General features: G+C 51.9%; 3 protein-coding genes and 1 long non-coding RNA gene across 7 annotated transcripts in view; 2 read left to right on the top strand and 2 right to left on the bottom strand.

The window, feature by feature from the left end:
* Positions 1 to 18,634, bottom strand: part of LOC106782784 (uncharacterized) — a 46,923-nt gene extending 28,289 nt beyond the window's left edge. For both annotated transcript variants that reach the window (XR_011432583.1, XR_011432584.1), the window contains exons 1-2: positions 18,539 to 18,634; positions 6,947 to 7,093 (exon numbers count right to left, since the gene is read on the bottom strand). This is a non-coding gene — a long non-coding RNA (uncharacterized lncRNA). The remainder of the gene's footprint in view (positions 1 to 6,946; positions 7,094 to 18,538) is intronic.
* Positions 7,483 to 13,940, top strand: PITHD1 (PITH domain containing 1). Its single transcript, XM_001504214.7, has 6 exons — positions 7,483 to 7,810; positions 8,515 to 8,558; positions 8,944 to 9,021; positions 11,549 to 11,653; positions 12,352 to 12,460; positions 13,007 to 13,940. The coding sequence occupies exons 1-6, from the start codon at positions 7,613 to 7,615 to the stop codon at positions 13,106 to 13,108; spliced, it is 636 nt and encodes a 211-aa protein (XP_001504264.3). The 5' UTR covers positions 7,483 to 7,612; the 3' UTR covers positions 13,109 to 13,940.
* LYPLA2 (lysophospholipase 2) lies at positions 15,658 to 20,621 on the top strand. The gene is made up of 10 exons (XM_001501350.7): positions 15,658 to 16,221; positions 17,679 to 17,782; positions 18,057 to 18,088; positions 18,224 to 18,289; positions 18,774 to 18,821; positions 18,911 to 18,981; positions 19,123 to 19,196; positions 19,291 to 19,392; positions 19,496 to 19,669; positions 19,757 to 20,621. Exons 1-10 carry the CDS (start codon positions 16,098 to 16,100, stop codon positions 19,805 to 19,807), a joined length of 846 nt encoding a protein of 281 aa, XP_001501400.5. The 5' UTR covers positions 15,658 to 16,097; the 3' UTR covers positions 19,808 to 20,621.
* Positions 20,622 to 20,673: 52 nt separating this feature from the next.
* GALE (UDP-galactose-4-epimerase) lies at positions 20,674 to 25,411 on the bottom strand. 3 transcript variants are annotated; one of them, XM_005607358.4, is made up of 12 exons: positions 25,297 to 25,382; positions 24,875 to 24,997; positions 23,441 to 23,566; positions 23,163 to 23,278; positions 22,965 to 23,078; positions 22,527 to 22,703; positions 22,137 to 22,250; positions 21,971 to 22,037; positions 21,782 to 21,867; positions 21,588 to 21,665; positions 21,235 to 21,349; positions 20,674 to 21,065 (listed from the first exon to the last, which is right to left on the bottom strand). In XM_005607358.4, the coding sequence occupies exons 3-12, from the start codon at positions 23,559 to 23,561 to the stop codon at positions 21,007 to 21,009; spliced, it is 1,047 nt and encodes a 348-aa protein (XP_005607415.1). In that variant the 5' UTR covers positions 23,562 to 23,566; positions 24,875 to 24,997; positions 25,297 to 25,382; the 3' UTR covers positions 20,674 to 21,006. The 3 variants fall into 3 exon arrangements, with proteins under 3 accessions (XP_005607415.1, XP_005607416.1, XP_001504256.1); XM_005607359.4 differs by having other exon boundaries at positions 24,936 to 24,997; XM_001504206.7 differs by lacking the exon at positions 24,875 to 24,997 and having other exon boundaries at positions 25,297 to 25,411.
* Positions 25,412 to 26,249: the final 838 nt, after the last annotated feature.

The following is a 26,249-nucleotide window of genomic DNA, read 5'->3' as shown; positions in this document are numbered from 1 at the left end:
GGACCGGGAAATGGGGACTCACGGGGAGGAGCCCTGTGAGCTGAGGGGGGAAACTCAGATGAAAACAAGCACCTCGTGGGGACCAGGCACCGTCCCATTTTTATACTTGGAACCCTGGGACTGAGCTGTTAAACCCCCTTTAAGTTAGAAGCTGAGGCTCAGAGGCTGAAATAACAGCCAAAGCCGCATAGCTAGTGAGCGGCAAAGGAAAGGATCTGAAACCCAGATTCTCTGACTGCAAAATGTATGTTACTGCACCTTTCAGTCATTTCTTCGGGGGATGTGAAGGAGCTCAGTCTTACGATGGCTTCCTAGTGAAAGCATAATGAACACTAACGCAGAAGAATCGAGCCAGCAGGGACTTAGAAGGAGCAGCTGTGTTGGCCCCGACGGCGCTGCAGCAGTTTCAGCCCCGTGAACGGAGCCAGGGCTGGGTTTCAGCCCCGGCTTACATCCAGTGGGTGGGACTCTACGTCAGATCTACATCTCCCAACAACGCGGCTTTATTTCCCTTTCCTCTCTCAGAAGAGGGCATTCTTGGTTTATGGTCTGGACTTACTCTTCCCAATTCTTTACTGGATCTAATTCTCACTGTTAGAAATTACTAAGCATTGAATTAACGGAACGTGGCATCTAGGATGACTTCACCCAGGGTCTGTGCCTTCTTCCTTAATTCAGCATTTGCTGAGCCAGGACCTGTGTTACACTCTGGGATAGAGAGTAACACAATCACGTCTGGTGCTCATGGTCAGGTAAGAGTAGCTGACCTCATTGGTAATGCACCTACTGTGTGCCACGCACCACTCTGGCTTATAGACTTTATCTCGATTATCACAATGGTCCTACAACGTAGGTGGTCATGGCCTCATTTTAAAAACTGAAGTGCCTGGAAATGAAGAACTTGCCCAAGGTCACACAATCGGTGAGCAGCGGTGCTGTGTGTTGACCTGACTCCAAGCACATGTTCTCAGTCACATTTTCCATCTCATACAAACACACATACCTGACGTTAGGCTTCTGGAGCAAAGCCGGCCCCCCATGCAAAAAGATGCCTGGGCCAAGGCCCTAATCATTTCTAAGAATGGTGTCTTCTCTCTGCTGCACGTAACCAGGCCCAGAAGAACCCTCTACTGGCTTATCACCCAGACAGATGTCCCCTTCACAGGGTTTCTCCACGAGGGTTCTGCATCCACTTGAGTCTCTCCCTGGTTATTTGGCTAAATAGTTAGACACGCAGTTTGTCTTCATAGGCCCCAGACTTTTCTTTCTGTGATGCCTACTGTCTCCACCCTTCTCAGAAACTTCCGAGGAAAGTTCAGGCCATCAAAATTTCACATAGCTGTGCCTGTGTTTCTCAAGCATAGAATCCCGGAGTTGGAGTCCCGAAGTGTGCATTAAAAAAAAACCCCAAAAACCCAAGGAGTCCTCAAAATGTACATTAAAGTTTGAGAACTGCTCCAGAGAATTTGCCACAAACAGTTTAAAAGCTCTTCACAGCTGGCCCACGGTCAGCGCTGGGAAGCTGGACATTCAGTCACACAGCACATACTTGTGTTGCCCTCTCTGTGTCACTAAATAAGATGGACACGGCCCCTGCCTTCATGGGGCTTTCATCTAGCAGGGGACACAGCAATCGACTGACTGCACAAGTCACTGTTTAAGATACAGATTTCTGGGCCCCACTGCACACGTCCGTTGGAGTAGGTCAGAGGTAGGATCTGGAAATGTGTACTTTTTCTAGGCCTCCCCAATGAGTTTGATGAGCAGCCTGCTTTGGGAATGCCTAGTGCAGTGGAAAACCAACGCAGGCGCTTTGGAATGAGTCACACTCAGGTTCCACCCCCGGCTCCACCACTCTTTAGCTCTGTGACCCCTCTCTGAGCCTCAGTTTCTTCATCTATAAAATGGGAATAATGACACCCCACAGGAATTCTTCTAAGGTTTCAATGAGAAAAAGGGGGCTCAATAAATTTTAGTGTCCTTCCTTCATTCCCTCTAAATGTGGAATGAAAGGAAAAGTTTTGTTCCCTGTCAATGGGAATTGAAGCTTTAGGGTCACAAGCTAAGAACTATTTTGAGGTCCGCGAGTCCTTCCTGATAAGTGAACCCTTCGCCCCCGCTGCCCTGACGGGTTAGTTCCACTCTTCTGTTTTTGGACTCCTATCTATTCTTTCAGATCCCATATACTACAGCCCCTAACAACCATCAAAAAGGCAGCCTCTACCTCATTTCCTCTTATCTCGGGGCTCACAATCTCAAATACCAGGAATTTGGTGTAAGACAATGAGGCGTGGTGGGAACAGAAAGAAAACGAGAGCTACTTCCACAGCTCCACCCGATCATTTCCAGGTGGAAGGCAGGGCCCAGAGTGGCCGCCACATCTTCTGAGTTTTAAAGACAAGACAGAAATCTAGATTTCTATGTAAAATTTCCCAGTTTTTAAAACCCTGTGCCCCAACTATATGCGATATATCAGAAAACCTATATGAAGTGGATAATCGTCCAGACAAATACAACTTACCCAAATTCACTCCTATAGACAAGTCTAAACAGACTAATCGCCACAGAAGAAATAGAGAAAGTTGCTATAGGGCCTCCCCTGCAAGAAGGCTCCAGGCCCAGGACTGTTTCAGAGGGGAATTTTTTCAACCTCAAAGATCAGATAAGACCAGTGCCCTTACACCATTCCAAAGCAAAGAAAAAGAGGGAAAAGTCTATTGAAGCTGGTGTAACACTGATATAGAAACTGGATAAAGAATGATGCGACTATCCTCAATACTAGCAGAATCTAAGAGCAAGTTAAAGCAAAGAAATGATGCCGCAACAGGGTGTATTTAGGACTGGCAGGACAGTCAGACTATTAGGATGGGCTAGGACAGTAGTTCTCAACTGCGGGTGATTTTGCCCCCAGTGAGACACTTAGCAAACAATGTCAAACATTCCACGACGCACAGGACAGCCCCTCACAGCAAAGAACTATCTGACCCCAAATGTCAATAGTGCTGAGTTTGAGGAACCCTGGACTCGGTCATGTCGCGGAAACAATTCCCAAATCTCAGTGGCTCAAAACAACACAGGTTTGTTCCTCACTCACACTGCTTGTCTACTGTGGGTCTGAGGGGGCTCTGCTCTATGTCACCCTCACTCAGGGATCCAGGCTAAGGGAGACACCATCCCTGTGCTGCTAAGATTTTCAAGGCACAAGAAGGTTGCGCTGGCCCCTAAGCTACGTCCAGAAGTGACATCCATCATATTTCATTGACTGCACCTAAATTCAAGGGGACAGGGAAGCACAATCCATCCACGTGCCTGGACACAGAGAACTAGAAATATTTGCTAACAGCATCAAAGACTCCAAAGGGAATCATGGCAGCTGGGACTCTCAGGTGATCCACACAGCCACCCAGCTTCAAATCTCACACTTCCCAGCTGTGTGCCCCTGAGCAAGTCACTAAACCTCTCTGTGTCTCCATTTCTTCCTCCAAAAATGAGAAAAATACATCACCCTTGCAAAGCCATCATATGAGTTAAAACATGCAAAGTGCTTAGAACAGTGCCTGGCACACAGAAAGAGCTCAGGACATGTTAGCCAGGACGTTGATGATGAACTAGGTGAAACATCCAACAAGGAAGGGGCATTTAGTAAAGGATTGCTGTTATGACTGAAGCTCTGAGGAAAATGACTCGTCCAAGGTCACCCAGCTCATAAGTGCAGCATGGCAGTTAAGAGCCTGAGCTCTGGGGGTCTCAGTTTGGCACATAGTAAGTACTCAGTAAATGTTAATTAATATTTGGAAAAGGTCCAGCGTGGTTAAGAGTATGGACTCTGGAGCCTATTGCCTGGGTTTAAATCCTAGTTCCACTACTAACCAGCTGTGTGACCTTGGGTAAGTTACTTAGCCTCTCTGTGCCCCAGTTTTCTCATCTATAAAATGAGGATAATAATAGGACACTTGCAATTACGAAGATTAAAAAATAATATAAGTAAAACCCTCAAGACAGTGCTTGGCACATTATTAGTGCCATATGGTTGTTAGCTATTATTGTTACTATACTTTCCGTTGGCCACAAAGAAGCATTCAAAAGTAACAGAAAAACAGTTTGCTTCTCCTAGCCTACGTGAGACAGAAGAGAAGGGAAGATGGATACAAATTCAGCAGTCCTTGAGCTACAGAAATGTTTGCAGATGGAGCCTAGGAGTAGGAGAAAGAAAAAACATGGAAGCTTTTCCTACCTGCTCCAGGGTAGTCCTAGAAGTCTGAGAATTGCCATCTGTCCTCAGACATCCCTGCAACACAGGAGTGCAAGAGCAGGGACAGGCAGAGTCAGCCGAGGGAAAGGCATTACTCTAAGTTAGCCTGCAAACAGTTGGTCTCTTCCAAATCCAGCCCCCTTAGCAATTGCAGTTTCTCCTATAACCAGACGGAGGCGCTGAGCTGAAAGTCTTGCTCAGCAACAGTAAGAGCCGCTTAACCTTTTCCTACCCGCCAGAGGTTGTTCCAAAGAGTTTCCCTGCATTATCTCATATGAATCTCATAACAAAACCCTACTAGGGTACTCTTATTATTCTCATTGTATATATGACAAATCTGAGGCTTAGGGAAGCTAAGCAACTTGTCCAGCAGGTCATACCTAATATTTGTGGGATCAGGGCAAGGGTACAAATGAAGACATACTTAAGAAGTTATAAATGGAGCTAAGGAACTGTTAAATAAAGTACAGTCTATTCTGCTACCTTGACAAATGAACCTCCACAATGACCTGGAAGGCCACATTCACATTTCTGGGCCTCCTGGAGCTCTGCAATAGAAGGTGGTGGAAAGGGAGAGAGTAGGACCCTAGCCCCACCCGCTTTCTCTTCATGCCCCTAAATATGCGTCCCTGCAAAGGGCTTTCTGCATCCGTGTGCAGATGTCCTAACCAGCATGCTCACGTTCTGTTCCAGGGTTTCTAAGTTGAAAGGGTCCATCAGGTATCCAGCACAATAAAAGGCAAAAGAGCCACAACAAAGCACAACATTATCACATTTCAGAATACTAGTGACCAGGAAGAGAGCAGGGGGGAAACCATACACAGAATCAGGATTCAGAACGGCATTGTACTTTTCAAAGCTAGAAGAAAACAGCAATATCTTCAAAATTCTGAAAAAATTTTATCTTCAGCCAAATTACCAATTAAAGATAAGAGAAGGGGCCAGCCCAGTGGCATAGTGGTTAAGTTTGCATGCTCTGCTTCAGCAGCCAGGGGTTTGCAGGTTCGGATCCTGGGTGTGGACCTAGCACTGCTCATCAAGCCATGCTGTGGCAGCGTCCCACATAAAATAGAGGAAGATGGGCATAGATGTTAGCTCAGTGACAATCTTCCTTAAAAAAAATACATATATATATATATAAGAGAAGAATAAAGACATTTTCAGTGGTCATTTAACATATGCGGTAGTGTGGTAGCCAGCCTTTTGTGAGGTCCCCTCCCTGGTATTTGCACCCTTACATAGTTCCCTCACACTTTGAATATGGCTGACCTGTGGAACCATGGGACATTGCAGAATTGACAGTATGTGACTAAGCTCAGGTAGCCTGCTGGGGACATGTGGCCCCATCCCCTCAGCTGACAACCAGACACGTGAATGAGGCCATTCCAAATTATTCAGCACAAGCCAAAGTGGTCCCGAAAAGAGAAATACCCAGGTAATCTACAGAATCATGAGAAATAATAAATGCTTGTTGTTTAAAGCTCTAAGTTTTGGGGTGATTTGTTACATAGCATAAGCTAATTAATTCAACATATTTACCTCATGTGTACCTTTTGTTTCGGGAAACTATAGGGTGTGTTCAAAGTCTGGTTACTTCCTAACCTTAGCTGATCTTGGGCAAGTTAATCCACCTCTTTAAGTCTTGGCTTTCCTCATCTTCAAATTGGAGGTAACACTGGGTAATACCACCTGTCTCTTAAAGTTCATGTGACAAATAATTGAGACGAACTACATAACGTGCCTTAGCATAATATCTGGCACATACTTCTCAACAAATCAGTAAATGATGACAGCGATGAAAATGACAGGAAAGAAGCCAAAAGTGAGTAGATTTCCCAGGTAAGGCCTGTGTTAGTCCTGCAGTGGGATGTGGTCTTTCCGAAGGAAGGCTACTGAGTGTATCACTGAATTAAACAAGTACTTACTAAGTGTTTACCATGTGCCAAGCCTGCAACTGTGATGTGAAAGCAGGAATCACTCATGACATTGAGCTATTTTGAACCAGAACCAAGCTTGCCTATTTCACAAAGAATTGAACTAGGACATCAAAAATATGTCTGAATGGAACTTGAGCAGACAGATATTTTGGTTTGTATTTCACCAGCCCCAGTCTCGTCTGGACACTCCAGAGCCAGAAGCAAAGGGCAGGGGATAGCCAGACTACCCCATAACTCTCTCTACATCCTCTGTCGTTTCCCTTCCCCGCCAAGGAGTAAGGATGCATTCTATCCTGAAACTGAAATCATTTCAACTCTAAATAGTGGCTTTCAATTCTTGTGACCTCAACCCACAATATGAAAAACATTTTACATTGCACCTGAGTACATGGACCCAAAACTGAAACACAAGTTTCATAAATTGAGACTTAAAACGTGTAAATTTTTTATCATATTCTATTTTTTGAATGCTGGTCGCAATCCTCTAAGTGGATTTTAAGACCCATTAATGCATCACAACCAGCTGTTAGAAAAAATTACTCTAAAATATCACACGGGGAGGGGACTTAAAGGTCATCTAGCCCAATCTTTGCACTTTAAACGGGGCTGAGACTCAGAGAGGTTGTCACTTGCCCAAGGCCACTCAGTTAGCAAATGGCAGTGCTTGGAGTTGAGCCAAGATCTGACTCAACTACTGAATTCTTAGCATGTGTCAGCCACCATGCTGAGTTCTTTAAGGGCATTATTTAATACTCACTGCGATCTTATGAAACAGATATTATTACTCCCACTTTACAGATGAGGAAATGAAGTGTCACGATGGGGGAAATGACTTATTCAGAGTGTCACACCGTCAGTAGCAGACCCAGGACTTGTCTCCAGATCCGGCTGTCCAAAAAGCCCACTATGAAGAAAGTTGTTATGAAAGTGGGTTAGCGAGCTCTAAGCGCCGAAGTCTGCAGCTGTGAGCCAGCGATGATGCTGCGCTCCCTACTCTTCGGGGCCCTATCATTGCGCACGCTTTCCTCCGCCAGCTCCCCCAAAATGCTGGCGGTAAAATAAAAGAGCACAGACTTTAGCCTACGGGGAAGGAGGATTCGAAACCCGACCCCACCATCTACTCGGAACACCAGCTTCATCCCTCTGCCCTTCAGTTTCCACATCTGTGAAGCTGCGCTAGCAACAGCATCCGCCCCGAGTACTGAAAGAGTCAACATTAATCCCATGGCATCTGCAAGCGCGGGCCAAAGGCCAAGCCTCCCAGAGCCCCGCCCACTTCTCCCCGGGCGCATGCGCGGCACAGGGGCGCCTTTTACGACGCGGCGGGCGCGGCGCGCTTGGCGGCCGGAGCGGGGAGAGCGCGGTGTGGGCGACGGCGGCCGCGGCGGCGGGGCCGAGGGGACGCGCGGGTGGCGGCGTCGCCATGTCGCATGGCCACAGCCACGGCGGGGGCGGTTGCCGCTGCGCCGCCGAACAAGAGGAGCCGCCCGAGCAGCGCGGCCTGGCCTACGGCCTGTACCTGCGCATCGACCTGGAGCGGCTGCAGTGCCTCAACGAGAGCCGCGAGGGCAGCGGCCGCGGCGTCTTCAAGCCGTGGGAGGAGCGGACCGACCGCTCCAAGGTGGGCTTTCCGGGGCCGCGGCGGGCGGGGACCCTCGCGGGGCCTCAGGCCGCCCGCCTGCTCTGTCAGCCTCGTTCTCGAAGTTAAAAATAACGACAGCCCGGTTGCCAGGCGCTTTGCCGTGCCCGTCTCTTGCCAGCCCTTTGGGAGGCCACCAGGATCGGGTCTCCCATTTGGCAGGTAGAGAACTGAGGCCCAGAGAGGGAAAGGGGCTCTCCGGCTTTGCACAGCCAACGTTCTGTTCCAGGGTTACAGGGCTAGGGAGGGAGGATGGCCATGAGGGTGTTCTCCATAGCGTTTGACCCCGGGTCCCTATGGCTGCCGGATCATATCACCTGATGAAGACGAGAGACCAGCCTAGGGAGATGAAGCAAGCGCGTCATCCTGTCTGCACCATAGATCATTTTGGGGGGGTCACAGAGCCGTTTGAAAGCTGGACCGCTTAGGCACAGATCTTGGCACACAATTTCAGGAGGCTAGCTGGCCCTCGAAGTTCATTTCCTGGGCTCCCCGTTAAGAACCGTCTGATTGGATGGTCTGTGGCTATTAATTTATTAACATCAGGTTAACAAGTGCTGGAAAACCGAGGGAGGTGGACTGTTTGCAATGCGCTCCACTTGTAGAACAGGGTGGGAGCTACCTGAAATTCTAGGCTCTCAGAAAATATTTGTTTCTCTCTCCTTCCTCCTCCCCATCCCCTCCAGTTTGTTGAAAGTGATGCGGATGAAGAGCTTCTGTTTAATATTCCGTAAGTAGCTTCTCGGTGCTTGTCTCAGGCTAAACAGTCTGTACGCAGTTGCCCTATCAGGGTTCATTCCCTAGTTGTATCAAGAGCCCACATCTGTTTCTAGAAACCGCGTAAATGACGGTGGCGGGTGTGAGGAGGAAAGCATCATAGGTTTCTTGCTGGATATTGAAAAGAGATGTATTTGTTAAAAGATAACTGAGAAGTCAAGGTAGATTTTTTAGAACTGCAGTATGCCAGAGGCACATAGGATCTTCACGATTATCTAGTACAAGTCTGACACATGGGTAAACTGAAGCCCAGCAAGGGGAAGGGTTTTGCCCAGCCCCACACAACTAAGTAGAGATTCAAATCCAGGTGGACAACCTTCTCTTTTGCATTCTGGCAGATTCACAGGCAATGTCAAGCTCAAAGGCATCATCATAATGGGAGAGGACGATGACTCACACCCTTCTGAGATGAGACTGTAAGTGGCAAGGGCTTAGGCCCCCAAGGAGCTCCTAGTTCCCTTTCTCTAGTAGCACTTTATTCCAGAATAATAGAATTTTTTCTTTTTACTGGGTTAAATATCCCCTGACTCCCTTTAAGAAAAGATCTTGTTCTGCACACACTTATCTCTTCCCGAGTTAATGGCTTTTAGGTTAAGCATCTTTAGGGCCAACAGCTTATCTCTTTTCAAAGTGCTTGCTGTGGCACCATTCATTCAGAGAGCATCCTATAAATGCCAACAGTTGATGACTTTGCAGTTTTCTTAATAACCCAGCTGCAGATCTCAAGTGATCTTTATGAATTCTACTTTTGGGGTTAGCTTCAGAATTTTCCCTTGCTATTTCGTGCAGTTCTAATCCTTGTGTGTGTTTTGTTGATGTGGAATTACTCTGAGTTTGCATGGCCTTTAGTTAGCAAGGTTCTCTATACCTCTTGCAACACTTCATCTGTTGCCACCAGAGCTGACGCTCCCTTGTTGACAACTTGCCTTATGCCAGCATAGCCTCCCTAAACGAAGGGGAAAACCACTTTCTGAGTGCTGGAGAAACAAATATCAGAAGATCTTTACATAAAAAATTTCATCTGAAAAATTTATCAATTTAAATGAGAGACTTAAGAAATTGAAACTATTTTTGAATGTTAGAGACATGAATTTGAAAGCAAATCCACATAATTATTTTAAGGAAACAAAGTACGTTCGAGTTGATTCTTTTCGGGACTCACTTACTTGGGAGATGGATTGGCTTGAGAAGACTAGACATCCATGTTGCATTGTGGTTTAGAATGGACTCTGGAATAAATTGCTTGGGTTCAAATTCTGGCTGTACTACTTGCTAGCTGCATGACATTGGGGCATTACTTATCTTCTCTATATCTCGGCTTTCTCATATGTAAAATGGAAGAGTAATAGTCTGAACCTCACAAGATCGTGGAGAGAATTACATGAGATCTAACATGGAAAGAGCTTAGAATAAGTCTGGAACGTAGTAAGTGCCCAGTCTTGGGAGAGCAGGTGCAAATACTTTCATAGCCCCAAATTGTAAGCACTTCACATGTATTACACTGCATTGAATCTACGATGTCATTGATTGTAAAAGGCACCATTATTTTATGTACCATTAATTAAAAAATAGTGCCTCTTCAACTATGACATACCATTGACACATCCACAAAAGTTAAATTGAGACTTAAGTCAGTGAAATTTGAATACAGACTCGGTGTTAGATGATATTAAAGAATTGTTGTTAATTGTTAATTTTTGTAAAATTGTATCCTGGCTTTTTTTTTTTTAAGAAGTCCTTACATTTTAGAGATACATACTGAAGTATTAGTGAAATGTTATGTTTGGGATTGCTTTAAAATATCAAGCACAAACAAAATGGGTGTGCTGGGTAAAATCGGCATAATGTTGGTTATTGAAGCTGAGTGATAAGTATATATTTGTTATATTTTTCTCTCTGCTTTTGCGTGTGTTTGAAATTTTCCATAGTAAAATTTTTTTAATATGTGTCTCTTAGAATTGATTCAACTTATGTCCGCATCAGCCGATGAGTTATGTACTATCACTGTCCTCATTTTACAGATGAGGAAACTGAGACACAGAGAGGTTAAATCACTTGCCCAAAATTACACAGCTGGTAAGTGACAGAGCCAGGCTTTAAGCCTAGGAAGTCAGGCTCCGGAGACCCTGCTTTGAACTACAGCACGACACTGCCTTTCATAATGCTGCTCATAAATGTTCACTGTTATTATTATTCTGTGCATCATTCTTAGAAACACTTTGAAGCAAACATTTGCTTTCTTAAATTATATGCATTTTGCTGCAGCTACTATCTAGGCCCCTCCCATGTGGGAGTGTCAATAAAACACTCTAGAGATGGTGGGGGTGTGGCTCAGTCCTTTAGATTTGTGAGCTAGAGGAGACAGCTGTTTCTTAGATATTTCTTTGAAAAATGTTTTCCTCACTAGCAGTTTTACTTGACTTTCCAAAGCCTGTTGTGTCCTTTTCAAAGTGGAAATCCCCAAATGGTATTTTTTTAAGAATTGTAAGATGACTCAGTATATCAGGTAATTTTGAACACAGAAAAATGTTTGAGCGTTGGGTTACCTGATCATGTCTCTTAACTGTGTTTAATATGTTTCTGCCAAACTATTTTTTCCCATGAGTAAGCTGTTGAACATCCTCGGCTTGATCTGAATGTGCTGAGTTGCCTGTTTTCTCCATGCATTTGCTGCACGTGACCTCGTTTGAGCCATCTCTTTGTGTATTGCTTCTCATGTGATCTTAACCCACTCAAAGATGCCATTGGCTTATGTTGCAGTTCTCAGCTCTTTTCTTGTTGGATTAAAGATATTTGTGTATAAATGCCTGTAAAATGCTGTTTCCAAAATTTGTTCTCCTTCCGATAGAACCGAAGGCAGTTGAGGAGTCAGTAGGAAGTTTTGAAAAACTGAAAAATGTGATAATGCACATTTGTTGATTTTTCTTCCCTTTCCTTTCTCAGGTACAAGAACATTCCACAGATGTCCTTTGATGATACAGACAGGGAGCCAGATCAGACCTTTAGTCTGAACCGGGATCTTACCGGAGAACTAGAGTATGCCACAAAGTAAGCACTGGGCCTGTCTTCCGCTGTCCGTGGCTTTTCCCGAGGAGCAGCAGGCGCTCCCTCATTTGCAGCGAGCATACATACGTCAGTGCTTCCAGGGCTTGCAGTTTATTTTTGGCGCATCTCTTGCCCTCTTAGCATCAGAAATAAGTTAAAACAGTGGAGGAGGCTTGACCCTTGGCTTGGTCAATTTTTGGCAGAGATTCGGTGCAAGCCACAGACTTGTTAACTTGTATGCAGTTAGCAGATCTGAATGAGCTCCTAGGATGGTCTTAGGAAAGATGTGTTTTCAGAATTCCTGCTTGCATAGTGGCCTTACTGCAGGCGAAATCACACATGCCGGCCTTATCTCTTCATTAGTTCTCTCTTTTCCCTGAGGGTGAGGTCAGCACTGAACTTGCTTTTGAACCCCTGCCTGGCCATAAGGCATTTCTCATTCCTGGTCCTTGAGGGCGGGGACAGTGTTGATTCCTTTTTCTATCCCTGTTGCCTTGGGCAGGATCTGGCAGATGCTCAGTCAGTGTTCATTGAATTAATTGCTTATCCAAAGGAGAAGAATGAGACATAAGACCCAAAGAGTGTTCTCTGACATTTGTCTGGGCTTTACCACAAGTTGGAGCTGGAATTGTTGACATGGCTGTGAGATTCTCATTGAACTCTAACCTGTGTCTCCTCTCCCCACTGCTTTCGTCCTCTAGAATTTCTCGTTTTTCAAACGTCTATCATCTCTCAATTCATATTTCAAAAAACTTTGGAGCAGATACCACAAAGGTCTTTTATATCGGCCTGAGAGGAGAATGGACTGAGGTAAGATGGGGTTGGAAACATTATTGCCCCCTCCAATGTATGTATATATGTGTATAGATATCTGCATGCTGTGCTAGTGGGAACCTTAAGGAAAGGAAAAAGAGCAAGTGAGACAGTGATTGCTCCCAGTCCGGTTATAATTTTTCTTGGTTTCGTCACTAAACTATCCATCTCATTTGACAGGATATAGGGATTTTTAAGGGGGTTGAAATAATACAATTGATATCAATTCAGTTTTTATAATTTAGAATTCTTTCCTTCATTCAACATGTTTGATAACTTTTCTTGTTCCAGGCACCAGAGATAAGATGATAAACAAGATAGACGAGGTCCTCTTCTCTTGGTGCCTCCATTATAGTGGGGGAATGAATCTTCTCAGTTATGGGGTGAATCATTGATAATGATTTTTTGCAGGCTTCTCAGGATAAAAGTATCAGAAGGGAGAAGAGGGTGGATGATGGCTTCTAGAAGTGAACCTGAATAAGGACTACTCCAGTATGTGGTCTGGGAATGACCAGCTGACCCAGCCTCTCAATTTTCTTGCAGCTTCGCCGACATGAGGTGACCATCTGCAACTATGAAGCATCAGCCAACCCAGCAGACCACAGGGTCCATCAGGTTACCCCACAGACACACTTCATTTCCTAAGGGCTGGCCGAGGCTCCCACACTGTGTCAGTGAAGATGTACGACATCCTGTTGGGAAGGACAGAGAGATGGGCTCCAGAGAGAGTTGGCTGCCACAGCCTCTGCCAAGCTTTGTCTTTGGGGCTTGCTGCAGAAGCCTGGCCTGTGGAAGACACCACACCACCAGGGAGGGTTGTGTGGGTGCTGAGGGACAATCATGATTTTCTAGGGCCCTGCAGAAATTGGGTCTTGGGCTGGTCAGCATCTGACAGTTATGGATAATGCCAGCCTTTCCAGTCAATGTGGCCATGGAATCCCAAGTGTCTTGTTGCTTTCTGGCAGGATTTTTGTGTGACTTGTTTTTTTAAAAATGGAAACTTTCTGGGCTGCAGTAAACTTTCTGAAGCCTCAGCGTTGTGTTTGTATTAGCCATAAGGAGGGTCTCCAACTAGAAATACTTGTTCCTGCTTGCTCCTTCTTCCTGTCATCGTTCGGCCTTCTTGTCAAGTTGCCAAGCTTGAAGTTGTCTGTCATGCAGTAGAGTCTCATGGTTATAGCTAGAAGAGCAGGAATCTCCTGATGTTGCTTAAGAGCTTGAGGAGAAAGTCTTTTTTCCTGCTGCCTAGGTAAGCAGTCTGGGGAGAGCATGGGCATCATTTCTGTGTTTGTGGGTATCCTGGTCGTGGTAAGATTGGGACTTAGGTAAGATTCCTGTTGGGACATCCTTAATGTTTATTAGCTTCTAACTAGTGTTGTAAGCCCAATGCCAGAATTTGGAGATCTCAGTTCTTCTGTTTATGGCTTTTTATTCACTGTGACTAATAAGCTTCCTAATAAATCCTTGCCAGACTTAATGTTTGTATATTCTTTTGAGTTCTTGGTAGTATGTGAAACTTGTACTTTACTTTGGGAACTGTATGGAACTTTGAAATTTGTTGTTGTTGTTGTTTTGGACTAGGTAGATAAATGCCACAATTATATCAAGACTAGATCAGTTTCTCCAGAAAGGTCAAGCTTAATTCACTCCTACATCCATCCACCCGTATTTCCTAAATAGGAAGGTGAGGTTAAAAACCTGTATTCCATTTCTCATGAAAGGAGGTAACTTGTGGAGAGTGACATTTACAAAAATAAGGGAGAACAGATTCTGGAGCTCATCAGAAGAAATGTGGGTGAGGAAAGTAAGTGAGCAGCACATGCAGTCTGAAGGTGGACCCAAAACTTTGGACTTAAATTTTGAAAGTCAGTACAGCAATTGGAGAGAATTTAATCTCAGAAGAGGAGCTTTGAGATGGTCAGTATTCTCCTCCCTTGCAGAAAATAGAAACAATTGGTCATGGGAATTTGTCTTGAATCTGATCCTCTTGAGAGAATTCCTCTGAGGGATTGGCCCATACTGTTGTTAGGAGGACATGCCCACTGTTTCTCCAGCCTGTCTTAGAGAAAGCATGCCACCACCAAGCCTTATCAAGCTTCAAAATTTCTAAAATGCAGCCTGAAATCAACCAGAATGCAAACACAATTCTTGATGCACTAAGGGTCCTACTCACTCCTCAGCCACAGCCTCTGTATTTCACTTGGATCATTTTGGAGATAAAAATTAAGGGCTGTGTGTTTTAATTTGGAGTTGGGGGAAAATTAAGTTAGAAATCTTAGAGCAGACTAGTCCTTCATTAATGCCACTAATTAAAGCACTAATCACAGGCAGCCCCTGGGGCTGGGCCTCTGAATTTGAAGTTTCACTCTGATGAATTTTCCAAAGTGCCAGGTGTCTCAGGTGACTGGGTGCAGGGGGAATTGTTGGTTCTTCCACAGGCCCACCTGGCAGGGATTCTTTTGGGAGTGGGGGCAGCTGTGTTGTCTTCATCCTCTCCCTTTTCTTCTGACATCCAGTACTGGGGCCTTGGCTTGCTGTGGTCCTCTGGACCCAAAGATTTCCTCTCGGAATTCTGGCATTTTAGACTCTCTGACCTGTTGAGGACTTAAGACCAAACTGCCTCTCAACCTGGGAAAAAGTGCTTTGTTAAGCTTCCAAGTTTACTGTTTTGTTTTAGTTCAAAGAAAAACTAGTGTAGGTTACCCTGGGAGAACGCGTCCTCAGCCGCTGAGGGATGAGTATGACTCACATCCTGTTTGCATTTGCCTACATGTTTTCTCCAGGACAGGGGCCTTCAACTCAGTTTGCTTCCCCTTCCAGCCTTTCTGTGGACCCCATTTCCACTTTTCCAGGGCAGCAAGCAACAAAGGGTGACTGAGTGGTGACCAAATGAAGTCATTTTTGTTTTTAACACCTGGATCTCATCAGCGGCTTTACTTTGTGCACTGCCTGCATGGCGTTCTTTGGGAGGGCAGAGCTAAGACGACACTGCCAATGCCTGTCCAGATGTCCTGATATGGCCTCTGTTATTTCCCTAGGGTCCTTTGTAGAGTCATTTACGCCTCACGCTGTGACTTTACAGTGTATACAGCATTTCCACGCGACCTCATTTGAGCCTAACAGCAGAGCTGTGAAGTAGGCAGGGTGGTTATTATCACCATTTTGTAGTCAGGCAGTAGGTGCAGAGAGGCCGTGTTACAGCGTAATCCTGAGACTGCTGTTTACTTCCCCTCCCTGAGCCTGTTTTCTCATCCTTAAAATAAGACTGGAGAACTAGATGGTCTCTAAGGGTCTTTTCAGTTCAGTGTATGATCCATCTGTGATCCTGGAATAGGGCATGAAAGCCAGTGGTGGGTACCCAAGACTGATGAAGTGCGGCGCATGGGGATGGCAAGGTGGGAAACTGTGCCAGTGCGAGGAATGCCTCCCCTTCCGGACAGGCTTCCTCCAGGAGCCTGACGGGTGCTGCTGGCGCGTGGGAGTCACACACGCGCTGCCTAGATTCCGCAGGTGACCCGTGTCTTAATTACGGGCATGGGCCCCACCGTATCCAACATGGCAGCTCCTAGCTGGAGAATCCCCGACGCCCACTTCCGGGTTCCGTACCGCTGGCCAGGCTACTTCCGGCAGCGCGATGGCTGGGTTCCCGGGACTCGAACGGAAGTTCCGGCGGGGGCGGCGGAGGGGGAAGAGTGTGTGTCTGTGCCGGAGAAAGAGGAGAATCGCCGGAGAGGTTTCGAAACCCCCAGGGAGTGGAGGTACCCTGCTCCGGGACCAGCAGGTGGAGGGAGGGCACTAGGAGGCGAGCGGACCACCGCGGGGGGCTTGGCGCATGGGGAGGGGGAACCGCGACTGCGAGGGATGGGGGTGGGGAGTGAGGTACGAAGAGGCGCTGGCCAGTCCGGGGGACTTTGCGGGTAGAGAGGGGCAAGAAAGGGGAGTGATGCGAGGGAAGTCAGGGTCGGAAGTGGAAGATCCCGTTGTGGGGCGGGGGCTCCCAGGGTGAAAGATAGAATGCACCTTTGTGAGCAGGAGCGGGTCTTGAGTCAGGATAGAAAATGTCACTGTGGGGAGGGGGCGACCCTTGGTTAAAAGAGAAGTTCCCATTGTGGGGAGTGGCAGACTCTGGATCAGGGTGGACGTTTTTACTGTGGGAAGGGAGACCCCAGGTCACGGGGGAAGGCACCCCTCGGAGATGAGGGATCCTGGAGTGAGAGGTGGAAGTCCCCAGTGGAGAAGGAAGGGAACCCCAGCTTAGGAGGAAAGGTGCACTCCCCTGTGAGAAGAGGGACCCTAGGGTCAGAGGTGAGAGGTCACACTGTGGAGAGGTGCACTTCTGGGTCAGAGATGGAAGGTGAAAGCCTGTTGAGGGGGTGGGAGGGATGGGCACCACTGAGAAGGGTAGGCACTTAGGGGCCGGCAGCAAAGCTTGTGGGGAGTTTGGAGGATGCTAGGGGTGGGAGGAGCCAGCCGGCCTGACATTCTTTTGTGTGATTGGGAGTCCCAGAGTGTAGTCAGGTGGGGGACCTGTTTGGGGTCAGTGGGCAGCAGCAGCAGCAGGTAGCCCCATTCAGGGGGGTGTGGGGCACCAGTGAAGAGGTGGGTCGTGGATGGGAGTCCATGTGCCTCCTGGGAACATGGGCAGCCCCCAGGGGCTCTGAGAATAGCTGGAAGTGCTGTGATGGGGCTGGATGGGAGGCAGGGTGGAGAAAACGTGTGTGGGGCCGGGGGGTAGGAGCTGGAAGCATTGTCACCGGCATTTTTCTCCCCTTCGTTTCTCAGCAGGGCTGGGAGTTGGGGAGGAGGGGGACCCAGGGGCTCTAGAGAAGGGGGATGATTGGAGATCAGGGAGGAGGCAGTTACCTGCTGGGGACTGTTAGGTGTGGGGAAGGCAGCAGGGGCTGTCCTGGCTCCTCTGCCCACTGCCCCTAAGCCCTGCCTCTGCCCATCTCCAGCAAGCTCAGGCTGTGCAGGGGGCCAGAACCAGGGCCACTAGGGTGGCTGCCTCTGCTCGTCAGCCCTGGAATGGAGGCAACTTCCTTCCCGCGCTGGCCCGGGACTTCCTGCCTGCCTTTTGTTTGTGCTCAGGATAGAACCCGGGGTGCTGTGGGGGGCTGACGGCCTAGGTGGGCCCTGGGTTTAAGGCTCTGCCCCTGTGTCAGGAGTCTGTCTCCTGCCTGGTCTTGCTCTTGACTGCTGCCCTGGCTTTGCACAGGCCCCAGCCGTGGAGCCTTGCAGTGTATGTGTGGTAACACCATGTCTGTGCCCCTGCTCACTGATGCTGCCACTGTGTCTGGAGCTGAGCGGGAAACGGCCGCGGTAAGTGTCCTCTCCTCCTAGCCTGGCTCCCAGGCCAGCTGGGGGACTGGCTGGAGGGGGCGTGGGAAAAATGGAAGTGGCAGTGATGAGAAGGGAGCATCCTGAAGCCAGGAGGCGGTGGGGGGGGAGGGGGGCTGTTAATAACCTGTTGGGCCTGTTACCTCGGTTCCCCTCAGGTCCTTGGGGGTGGGGAAGGGGTGGCCAGAAGTTGGAGGACAGAGTGGGAGTGACTCCTGCCCTCTTCCTCATCTCCCCATCTCTGCTCCTTTCTCAGGTTATTTTTTTACATGGACTTGGAGACACAGGGTGAGTGAGCTGGGGAGGGATGTTCCTCAGGCAGGTGCGGAGGGGCCCAGTGGGCAGGGCTGGAGAGGCCTGCGCCCTCCCTTTCTCCCTCTCCCCCTCTCCACAGCCGTGCCTTTTCTCCCTTACCTCCTACAGGCACAGCTGGGCTGACGCCCTCTCCACCATCCGGCTCCCTCACGTCAAGTACATCTGTCCCCATGCGTGAGTGTCACCCCAGCAAGGGAGGGGCTGAGGATGGGGATCAGCTGGGGGGTGGTCCTGTAGTCCCAGGCCTATTCTCTCCTGCCAGCTGCATCCTGGGGCCTGGGCCCAGGGCAGTCAGAAGTGCCATTTTCAGCCTTCCCTCCTGTAGAGCCCTCAGGAATGAGGTCCCCCCACCCAGCCCCAGGCCTCCTAGACCTGAGGCCGCCTAGAACCAGGACCTCCTGTGCCCCTTCCCCAAGCACTCACCAACTGAGCTGGAACCCCGTCACACCCAAGTGTTGGGCTCTGCTTCTCCATCGCTACTGCTGATGCCCCAACCACAGCCTCCAGCCCCATGTGGCAAGTTGCCTGGCAACACCTTAAACACAGGCCCTGCCTGTTGGGAGGGGCCCCAGGGGCTGCCCTGCGCCCTCTCAGGCTCTCTGCTGTGGCTTTCTCATCCCTCCTGAGCATGATGGCCCTTCTTGCTCTCTCTCCGCAGGCCTCGGATCCCTGTGACACTGAACATGAAGATGGTGATGCCCTCCTGGTGAGTTTCAGGAGGGGGATGGGAGCTGAGGGAGCTACAGGAGGCTGGCCAGGGTCTTCCAGTAGCTGCTAATGCCTCTGCTTCCCCAGGTTTGACCTGATGGGGCTGAGTCCAGATGCCCCAGAGGACGAGGCTGGCATCAAGAAGGCAGCAGAGAACAGTAAGGCCCCAGCCCCTCCTCAGCATCCTCCCTCTCCCCCTCGGTTCCCCAGGAAAGTGCTGGGCAGTACCTCTGTCTGGCTCCCTTCCCTGGGCCCTTCCAGCAGCTTTGCCCCCACCTAGTCTTGCCCCCTCCCCCTAGTCAAGGCCTTGATTGAGCACGAGATGAAGAATGGGATCCCTGCCAATCGTATTGTCCTGGGAGGCTTTTCACAGGTGAGAGGAGAGAGAGGGGGGTGAGGGGTGAGGGGTAGGGGGTGGTAGGTGAGCTGCTGAGCCCTCATGACCTCTCCTTCTCTCTTCCCTCCAGGGTGGGGCCCTGTCCCTCTACACGGCCCTCACCTGCCCCCACCCTCTGGCTGGCATTGTGGCATTGAGCTGTTGGCTGCCTCTGCACCGGGCCTTCCCCCAGGTGAGTGTCTCCACGACCCTCCTCCTGCCCGTTGAGTCTCCCTGTGGCTTGGGGATTGTGCTGAAGCACTGGCTTTGCCCTCTGAGTCCTGTCTGGCACACAGGCAGCCAACGGCAGTGCCAAGGACCTGGCCATCCTTCAGTGCCATGGGGAGCTGGACCCCATGGTTCCTGTACGATTTGGGGCCCTGACGGCTGAAAAACTCCGGTCCGTTGTCACACCCGCCAGGGTCCAATTCAAGACTTACCCAGGTGTCATGCACAGCTCCTGTCCTCAGGTCAGTGGTGTGGGGCCCCTTCCCACTCCCACCCCTCGCCCTCCTCCCTCCAGCCAGGAGCCTCTCACAGTCCCCCCTCATTCCCAGGAGATGGCAGCCGTGAAGGAGTTTCTCGAGAAGCTGCTGCCTCCTGTCTAACCAGAGTTGCTGGCCCCCAGCACAGTCCCTCACCTCATGGGGGACCCAGCACGTGCGGCACCATCTTGGATCTGAGCCGGTCGAGCCCGTCCCCACCCTCCCTGACCGTCCTCTTCCCATGGGCCTCTGGAGCAGGCAGGCCGAGGCCTGGCCAGGCCTTCCTTCCTGGCCTCAGTCACCAGGCTGTCTGCCGCCGTGGGTGGGCTGCTTTCTTATCCCATTTCCCTGGAGGTGGGCCACCCTGGCAGCAGTATTGAGGGGCTGTAGGCAGCGGGAGAAAGGGGCCCAGCCGCTGACCCACTCACTCAGGACCTCACTCACTAGCCCCGCTTTGGGCCCCCTCCTGTGACCTCAGGGTTTGGCCCATGGGGCCCTCCTAGGCCCCACCTACCACCCCCACCCCAACTGATTCTGCCCAGATAATCGTGTGTCTCTCCTGCCTCCACTCCAGCTGCTTCTCAATCATGAATGTGTCCATGGCCCCGGGCCCCCTAGCTGCTGTGGGCTCCCTGCCTGGGCAGGAGTGTTGGTGAGGGGGCGGAGTCCTTCGAGGGGGCCTTCCCTCAGCCATTTCTGACTTGGGGCTGGGCCCTGCCTCCCCATTCCCCTCCTCCCCTGTGGGCCTGGAGCCTGCAGGGCTGCACTGAGGCTCAAGGTCTCCCCCGGCTGTCTCACCCCCACGCTGTCCCCACTCGAGGGCCAGGGGGTGGTGGGGGAGGAGTTGTGTCTCGTCTTCTGTCTCCATGTGGTTTTGGGTGTTTTTCTTGTTGTGTCCTGGATTCCGATAAAATTAAAGAAATTGCTTCAACTCTCAGGCATGGCTGCTTCTGTCTGAGGGATAGAGAGTGACCACATGCAAGAATCTGTCCCAGTGTAAGAAAACTTTTTATTTTAAATACTTTGGAAAACTTCTTCATAGCAGTATAAATTAGCGCCTGGGAGGAGGGTGTTTTGTTTCAAGGCCCTGCCTCCCCATCTTGTTCTTGGAGATCCTGATGGGTTCCCAGACTCTGAAAGAGAAGAGTTAGAGACCCCCGACTCCAGGTCACTGGGGCCCTTGGCCTCATGCCTGGTGGGCTGAGCGGGCCCAGCTGGGGTTTGAGGTAGCAGAGCCTCTGAGACCCCTGGGTTCCTGCCCGAGGCTGGAGAGCAGGCAGTTGTTTCTCTTTTCCTTTCCTGGACCACGGCAGGGGAAGGTCTCAGGCCTGCGCGCCAAAGCCTGAAGGGTTCTGCTTCTGCCAGCGCCAGAGATCTTCACCTGTGACGGGGTGAGATGTGTGGTCAGGGTCCACACTGGAATGCAGGGCCTGCACCACCTCAGGCAGCCCAGGGTGGGCATGCCCAGACCCAGTCAGCTCCTTCTTAGCCCCTAACTCTCCCAGGGGTCAGGCCAGCACCCAGGGTCAGGGGCTGCGGCTAGCACTCACACATCCTGTCCAGCCCTAAGGCTGCTGTCCAGCCCAGCTCCTTGAGGGCCAGGCTGGGGTTGGCATAACAGGCAGCCACATCACCTTCCCGCCGTGCCACCACCTTGTACGGGATCTGCAAGAGAAGGGGCAGTCGTAGCTTAGCTGAGCTGGCCCCGGCTTCACCCACCCAGCTGCTGACCAGCCCCTCGAGAAATGCAGGTGCAGAGCAGGGTCTCGCTCGCAGGCACCCAGTGCCAAGGCGGGCTGAGTAGATGGGGCAGTGCTGGGGTGCGCATCTTGGAGGCTAGTGGGAGGGGCCCAGGTCTGCTGCACTGAGAGTTGGGTGGGAGTGGGGTAAACAGCAGGCCTACCTTCTTCCCAGAAGCCTTCTCCATGGCCTGGACCATCTGCAGCACTGAATAGCCCGTGCCGGTGCCCAGGTTGTAGATCTGCCCAGCAGAGGTAAATAGAGATTGTGGAGGGGCTGGACTCACTCCCCCTCTGGGCCCCATTTGCCCAGGACTCCATCTTCCTCTCTCCCCTCCATTCTCCCTTCTCTCCCTACCCGGCAGCCACACTGCTCCTTCAGCTTCCTCAAGGCCGCGATGTGGCCCTTGGCCAGATCCACGACGTGGATATAATCCCGGACACCTGCAGAGGAGGAAGTGGTTGGGTGGGAGGGCTCAGTATAGTCTGTTCCACCTCAGTCTTCCTCCTGGCTCTCACTCTTCGGTCCTCCTGGTCCTGGGCTCACCTGTGCCATCCTCTGTGTCATAGTCGTTGCCAAAGACATTCAGTGCCTCCCGTCGCCCTATCGCCACCTGGGGTGGAGGTCAGGTCAGCTCTTCCCAGGCCCTTGACACCAGCTAGCTGTACCCCGTCAACCCTAGGGCCGCCCCCTCCTTCCCCTTCTCCCTTACCTGCGAGACATAGGGCATGAGGTTGTTGGGGATGCCCTGGGGATCTTCACCGATGCAGCCGGAGGCGTGGGCGCCTATGGGGTTGAAATAGCGCAGCAGCACTGCATTCCAGGCCTGTGGGACACAGGTCACATGGGTGGGGGCCCAGGCGGTGTGAGCCAGCTGAATCCTGAGCCCTTTCCCCCACCCCCTGCCTGTTCTCTATCTCTAGAAAGGAGCAGAGGATCAGGCCCTCCCCCTAGTGCTGTGACCTTGGGCAAGTCACCGCTGCTTCCCAAGCCCTAGCTTCCTCCTTGCTGGGAGTTGCTCAGGATCCCGTCCTCAGGCTCATGGGGAAGCCATGAGGAGTCCGTGCGCGGAGCCCAGGCTGGGTCAAGGTGGGGCCCTCACCTTGTCTGCCTGGCACAGGTCCCGGATCATTTCCTCAATGAAGAACTTGGACTTGCCATAGGGGTTGGTACAGCCACCCGTGGGGTGGGCCTCGTCCAGGGGCAGGTACTGAGGGTTCCCGTACACGGTGGCTGAGCTGCTGAACACCAGGTTCTTCACCCCGTGGGCCCTCATGGTCTGGCCATGGAAGGAGGTGTCAGTGGCCTCTGCCCCACACGTTATTCCCACCCGCTTCCTCCTTCACAGGTGGGTGAGGCTGAGGTATGGGCACTCCCATGTACAGATGGGGAGACTGAGGCTGAGAGGCAAAAACACGTGTGTCTAAGATGATACAGCCTGGGCCCTGTCTCACTGTTGCCCCAGGCCCCTAACCATTGTGTCTGGCACTGCCCACCTGGTGAGAGGCCCTCCCACTGTCTGTGTCCTTGCCCGTCTCACCTCTAAAAGCTGGATGGTTCCTGTCAGGTTAACTCTGTAATAATCCAGAGGCTTCTGCACTGACTCGCCCACAGCTTTGAGCCCCGCAAAGTGGATGACTGCCATAAAGCTGTGCTGCAGGGGCAAAGCCGGGGTCAGAGGTTGCTTTACAGGCCTTGACCCTTGGCAGTGCCCGCTGCCTGCCTGCCAAGCACCCACCTTCTTGAAGAGACGCTGTAGGGCTGCCTGGTCCAAGATGTCCATCTCCTCAAACTCCACAGAGCGGCCTGTCAGCTCCTGCACCCGCCGCAGGCTCTCAGGCATGGAGCCCTCTCCTGGTTGAGCACGTGGAGGCCATCGACATCAGAGGAGCTGGGGTCCTGGGTTCCCAAGAGACTAGCCGGACACCACCCCCCCTCCCCCCAAAGGTGGAGGTGGAAGCCAGGGTTTTCCTTCCATCCTCTCCAGAAGCCCCAGCCCCCTGCCCTTGTGCTTACCACGGATGGCATTACAGAAGTTGTCGATGACCACAGGCAAATAGCCCGCCTCCAGCAGCTCCAGCACTGTGTGGCTGCCGATGTAGCCCGCCCCGCCTGTTACCAGCACCTTCTCTGCCATCGCACCTGACCCAGGACACAGAGTCTCAGAGGTGGCTGAGGCTGCCTGCTAAGGGCCTCCTTCTAACTGGAGTCTGGCCTCTGGAGGGAGGCAGTGGTGTGTCCTAGTTAACAGGGTGGCTCTGGAGTCAGGCCTGGTCCAAGTCCGGATACCACCACTTCCTGGCCTTAGGCCTTGCAGAGCCCTTATCCTCTCTTGGCCTCAGTTTCGATCTCTTAAGACGGAGCTTATAATTGTACAAATGTCTGGTAGTTTCAGGGTTCCATGAGGTGATTTTAAAGGCCTGCCACATGGTACAGGTGGCGTGCCTGACTCACAGGCACCCTGTTGTCTAGACCCAGTTGACACGGGGCTGGGAATATGGAAGCTGAGGCTCGGCGCTGCCTTCCCCAAGGTGTCTGGGGACTGGACAGTCCTGGGCGGATGGAAAGAGGGCAGCAGCACTGAGAATCCAAGAGCCCGGGAAGGGGCTCTGTCTGCTCAGACTCGGGCTTCTCAGTTCCTCCGCCATCACTAGGTGTAGACTGGCTCTTGGCTCAGTGACTAATACCTCCTGCTCTAGGCAGCCCCCTGACTCCCTCTCCCTCAAGGGGAGCTGGGAGGAAGCAAGAAAGTCATCCGATGATCTCAGGTTGGCGTGCTTTGCCAGGCAGGCTGAGCCCAGCTCCGGGGCACAGCACTGCAGTCCTGGAGTGGGCCACACCCCACCCCACCCTGGGGCAGCCAGGCTGGCTCAGCCTCTGCTCATGCCAGGGCCAGACGGGTCACTCCCAGCTTGGAGCTGAGGATCCCACCCAACTCTAGGCGGCACTGAGCCAGGCGGTGTAGACGTGGCTTTCGCCCCAACTCCACTGCCAGGTGTGCAACTCTGCCCTGAACAAACTCTGAGGGCAGAGCAGGGAGGAAGCCCCAGACACTGAGGCCTTTCATTCGGCCTGGCCTGCAGCCTCCTTCCTCCTGGCTGCCTCAATCCCCTTCTGGGCACACCCTGCTCCAACCCACTTGACTGAGTGCCCGCTGCGTGCCAGGCTCTGTACCACGCACTTTTGCATTATTTTCTTGAATTCCCCCAACATCCAGACAAGAAAGGTATTATTACTGGCACTTCACAGAGAATGATACTAAGGTCAGGGAGGTGAAGTCATTTGCCTGAGGTCACCCAGCTAGTGTTAGTTGGGCTAGAATCTGGATCTCCAGGCTCACAGCTCGGCCTCTCACCCCAAGCAGTTCGCCCTTCCCCCCACTGCTTCCTGCTGGACTCTGCTCCCGACGCCGAAGCCGCCCCCACCCCCTCCCCGCCGAGCTCCACGCACAGTGCGGACCCCCGGGAAGTGGTCGCGGAGAGGCCCTGGGAGGCAAGAAGGCAGGTGAGACCTGTCTCGCCTCGGACCGGCGGGGAGACCTCGATCAGCTGTCGCCTCCTCAGTTTTCCCGGTCTGTATAATGGAGGGGAGAAGGTCTGGGTCGTGAGCGCTCGAGCGTGCCGGGCCTCGGGCTGGAATCGGGGCCGTGGCTCCGCGGGGGCTGAGCTAGGAGTCCCCAGGCCGGGAATGAATGAACCCGGCCGCCCCAGCCAAGGCAGCGGGTGCTGGGAGCTGGGACGAGCGGGGCGGGCACGCCCGCCCTGGGGGAACTCTGCCCAGAACGCGGCCCGGAGCCCTGAAACTCTCCCTCGCCCCCGGCGGACCACCCGGCCCCTCGCGAGCCCGCCCAGCCCCCCATTCGCCTCCAGAACCTGATCGGGACCGCGCGCCCCAAGATGCCTCCAGCGGCGCCGCCTCCCGCGCCCCGCGTCTGGGTCCCTTTAAGAGCCGACGGCCCACCTTGGCCCCGCCCCCTCCACGCCCCCAAGGAAACGTGTCACTCAGGAGACGGCACTACGGGGCGCCGGGCGGACAAACGGCGCTGCGGCTGCGAAGCGCCTCCGCGGCGCGCTCCCGCAGCGGGCAGGAGCGAGCGGGACAGTCCTGGCTGCGCGACTGGCGGGCGGAAAGCGGCCGGGACCTGGGGCCCGAGAGCAGGGCGGCGGAGGTCCGCGGCCTGTTCGGCGCCCGGCTGCCCGACGACCCCGGACCCCGTCCACCCACAGGTTCTCCCAGCCTTTGGTGTCTGCCAGACCCTTTCCTCCGAGTCGGCCTGGCATGAACACACAACTGCCTGGAACAGTGGCAATGGGGGCGTCGCCCAGAAGCCGCTGGTTCTGGGAAGTCGAGTTCGAAAACCCTCCAAAGAGCTGGAGCTCAAGTAGGAATCACAGCGCCGATTACGCTCCGCCGGCACACAAACCGTGTGCGGCCAGGGATGGTTTGTCCGCACCCTACCTGTCCTGGTGGGTTAGAAAATGAGGTCATGTTCCCGTTTAAAATAAAGGGAGGGCATACTGAGAGAGGAAACCTGAGCAAAGCAGCAAACGCACAAGGGCTTCCCGCAGCCTGGGGTGCCCGGCAAGGACGACTGACAGGCGCCAGAGCCTGGGGTACAGAAAGCTAAGGGCACCCAGACCCGGAGGAGCAAGTGGCAGCTGCTGCCAGTGGAGGAGCTTGTGCGACAGCCCTGGTCAGAGCCTACAGTCTCAGAAACAGCGCCTCCAGGGGGTTCTGGCCAGCCCTGAGTAAGCCCAAAGCTGCCGAGTTCTGGTCACTATGAATTTGGAGCTCAGGTGGGAAGACAGAGAAAATCCAGAGATTA

The sequence above is a fragment of the Equus caballus genome, chromosome 2, assembly GCF_041296265.1.
Source record: "Equus caballus isolate H_3958 breed thoroughbred chromosome 2, TB-T2T, whole genome shotgun sequence".
In the NCBI taxonomy this organism is placed as follows: domain Eukaryota; kingdom Metazoa; phylum Chordata; class Mammalia; order Perissodactyla; family Equidae; genus Equus; species Equus caballus.
This window is presented reverse-complemented; position numbering and strand designations above follow the sequence as displayed.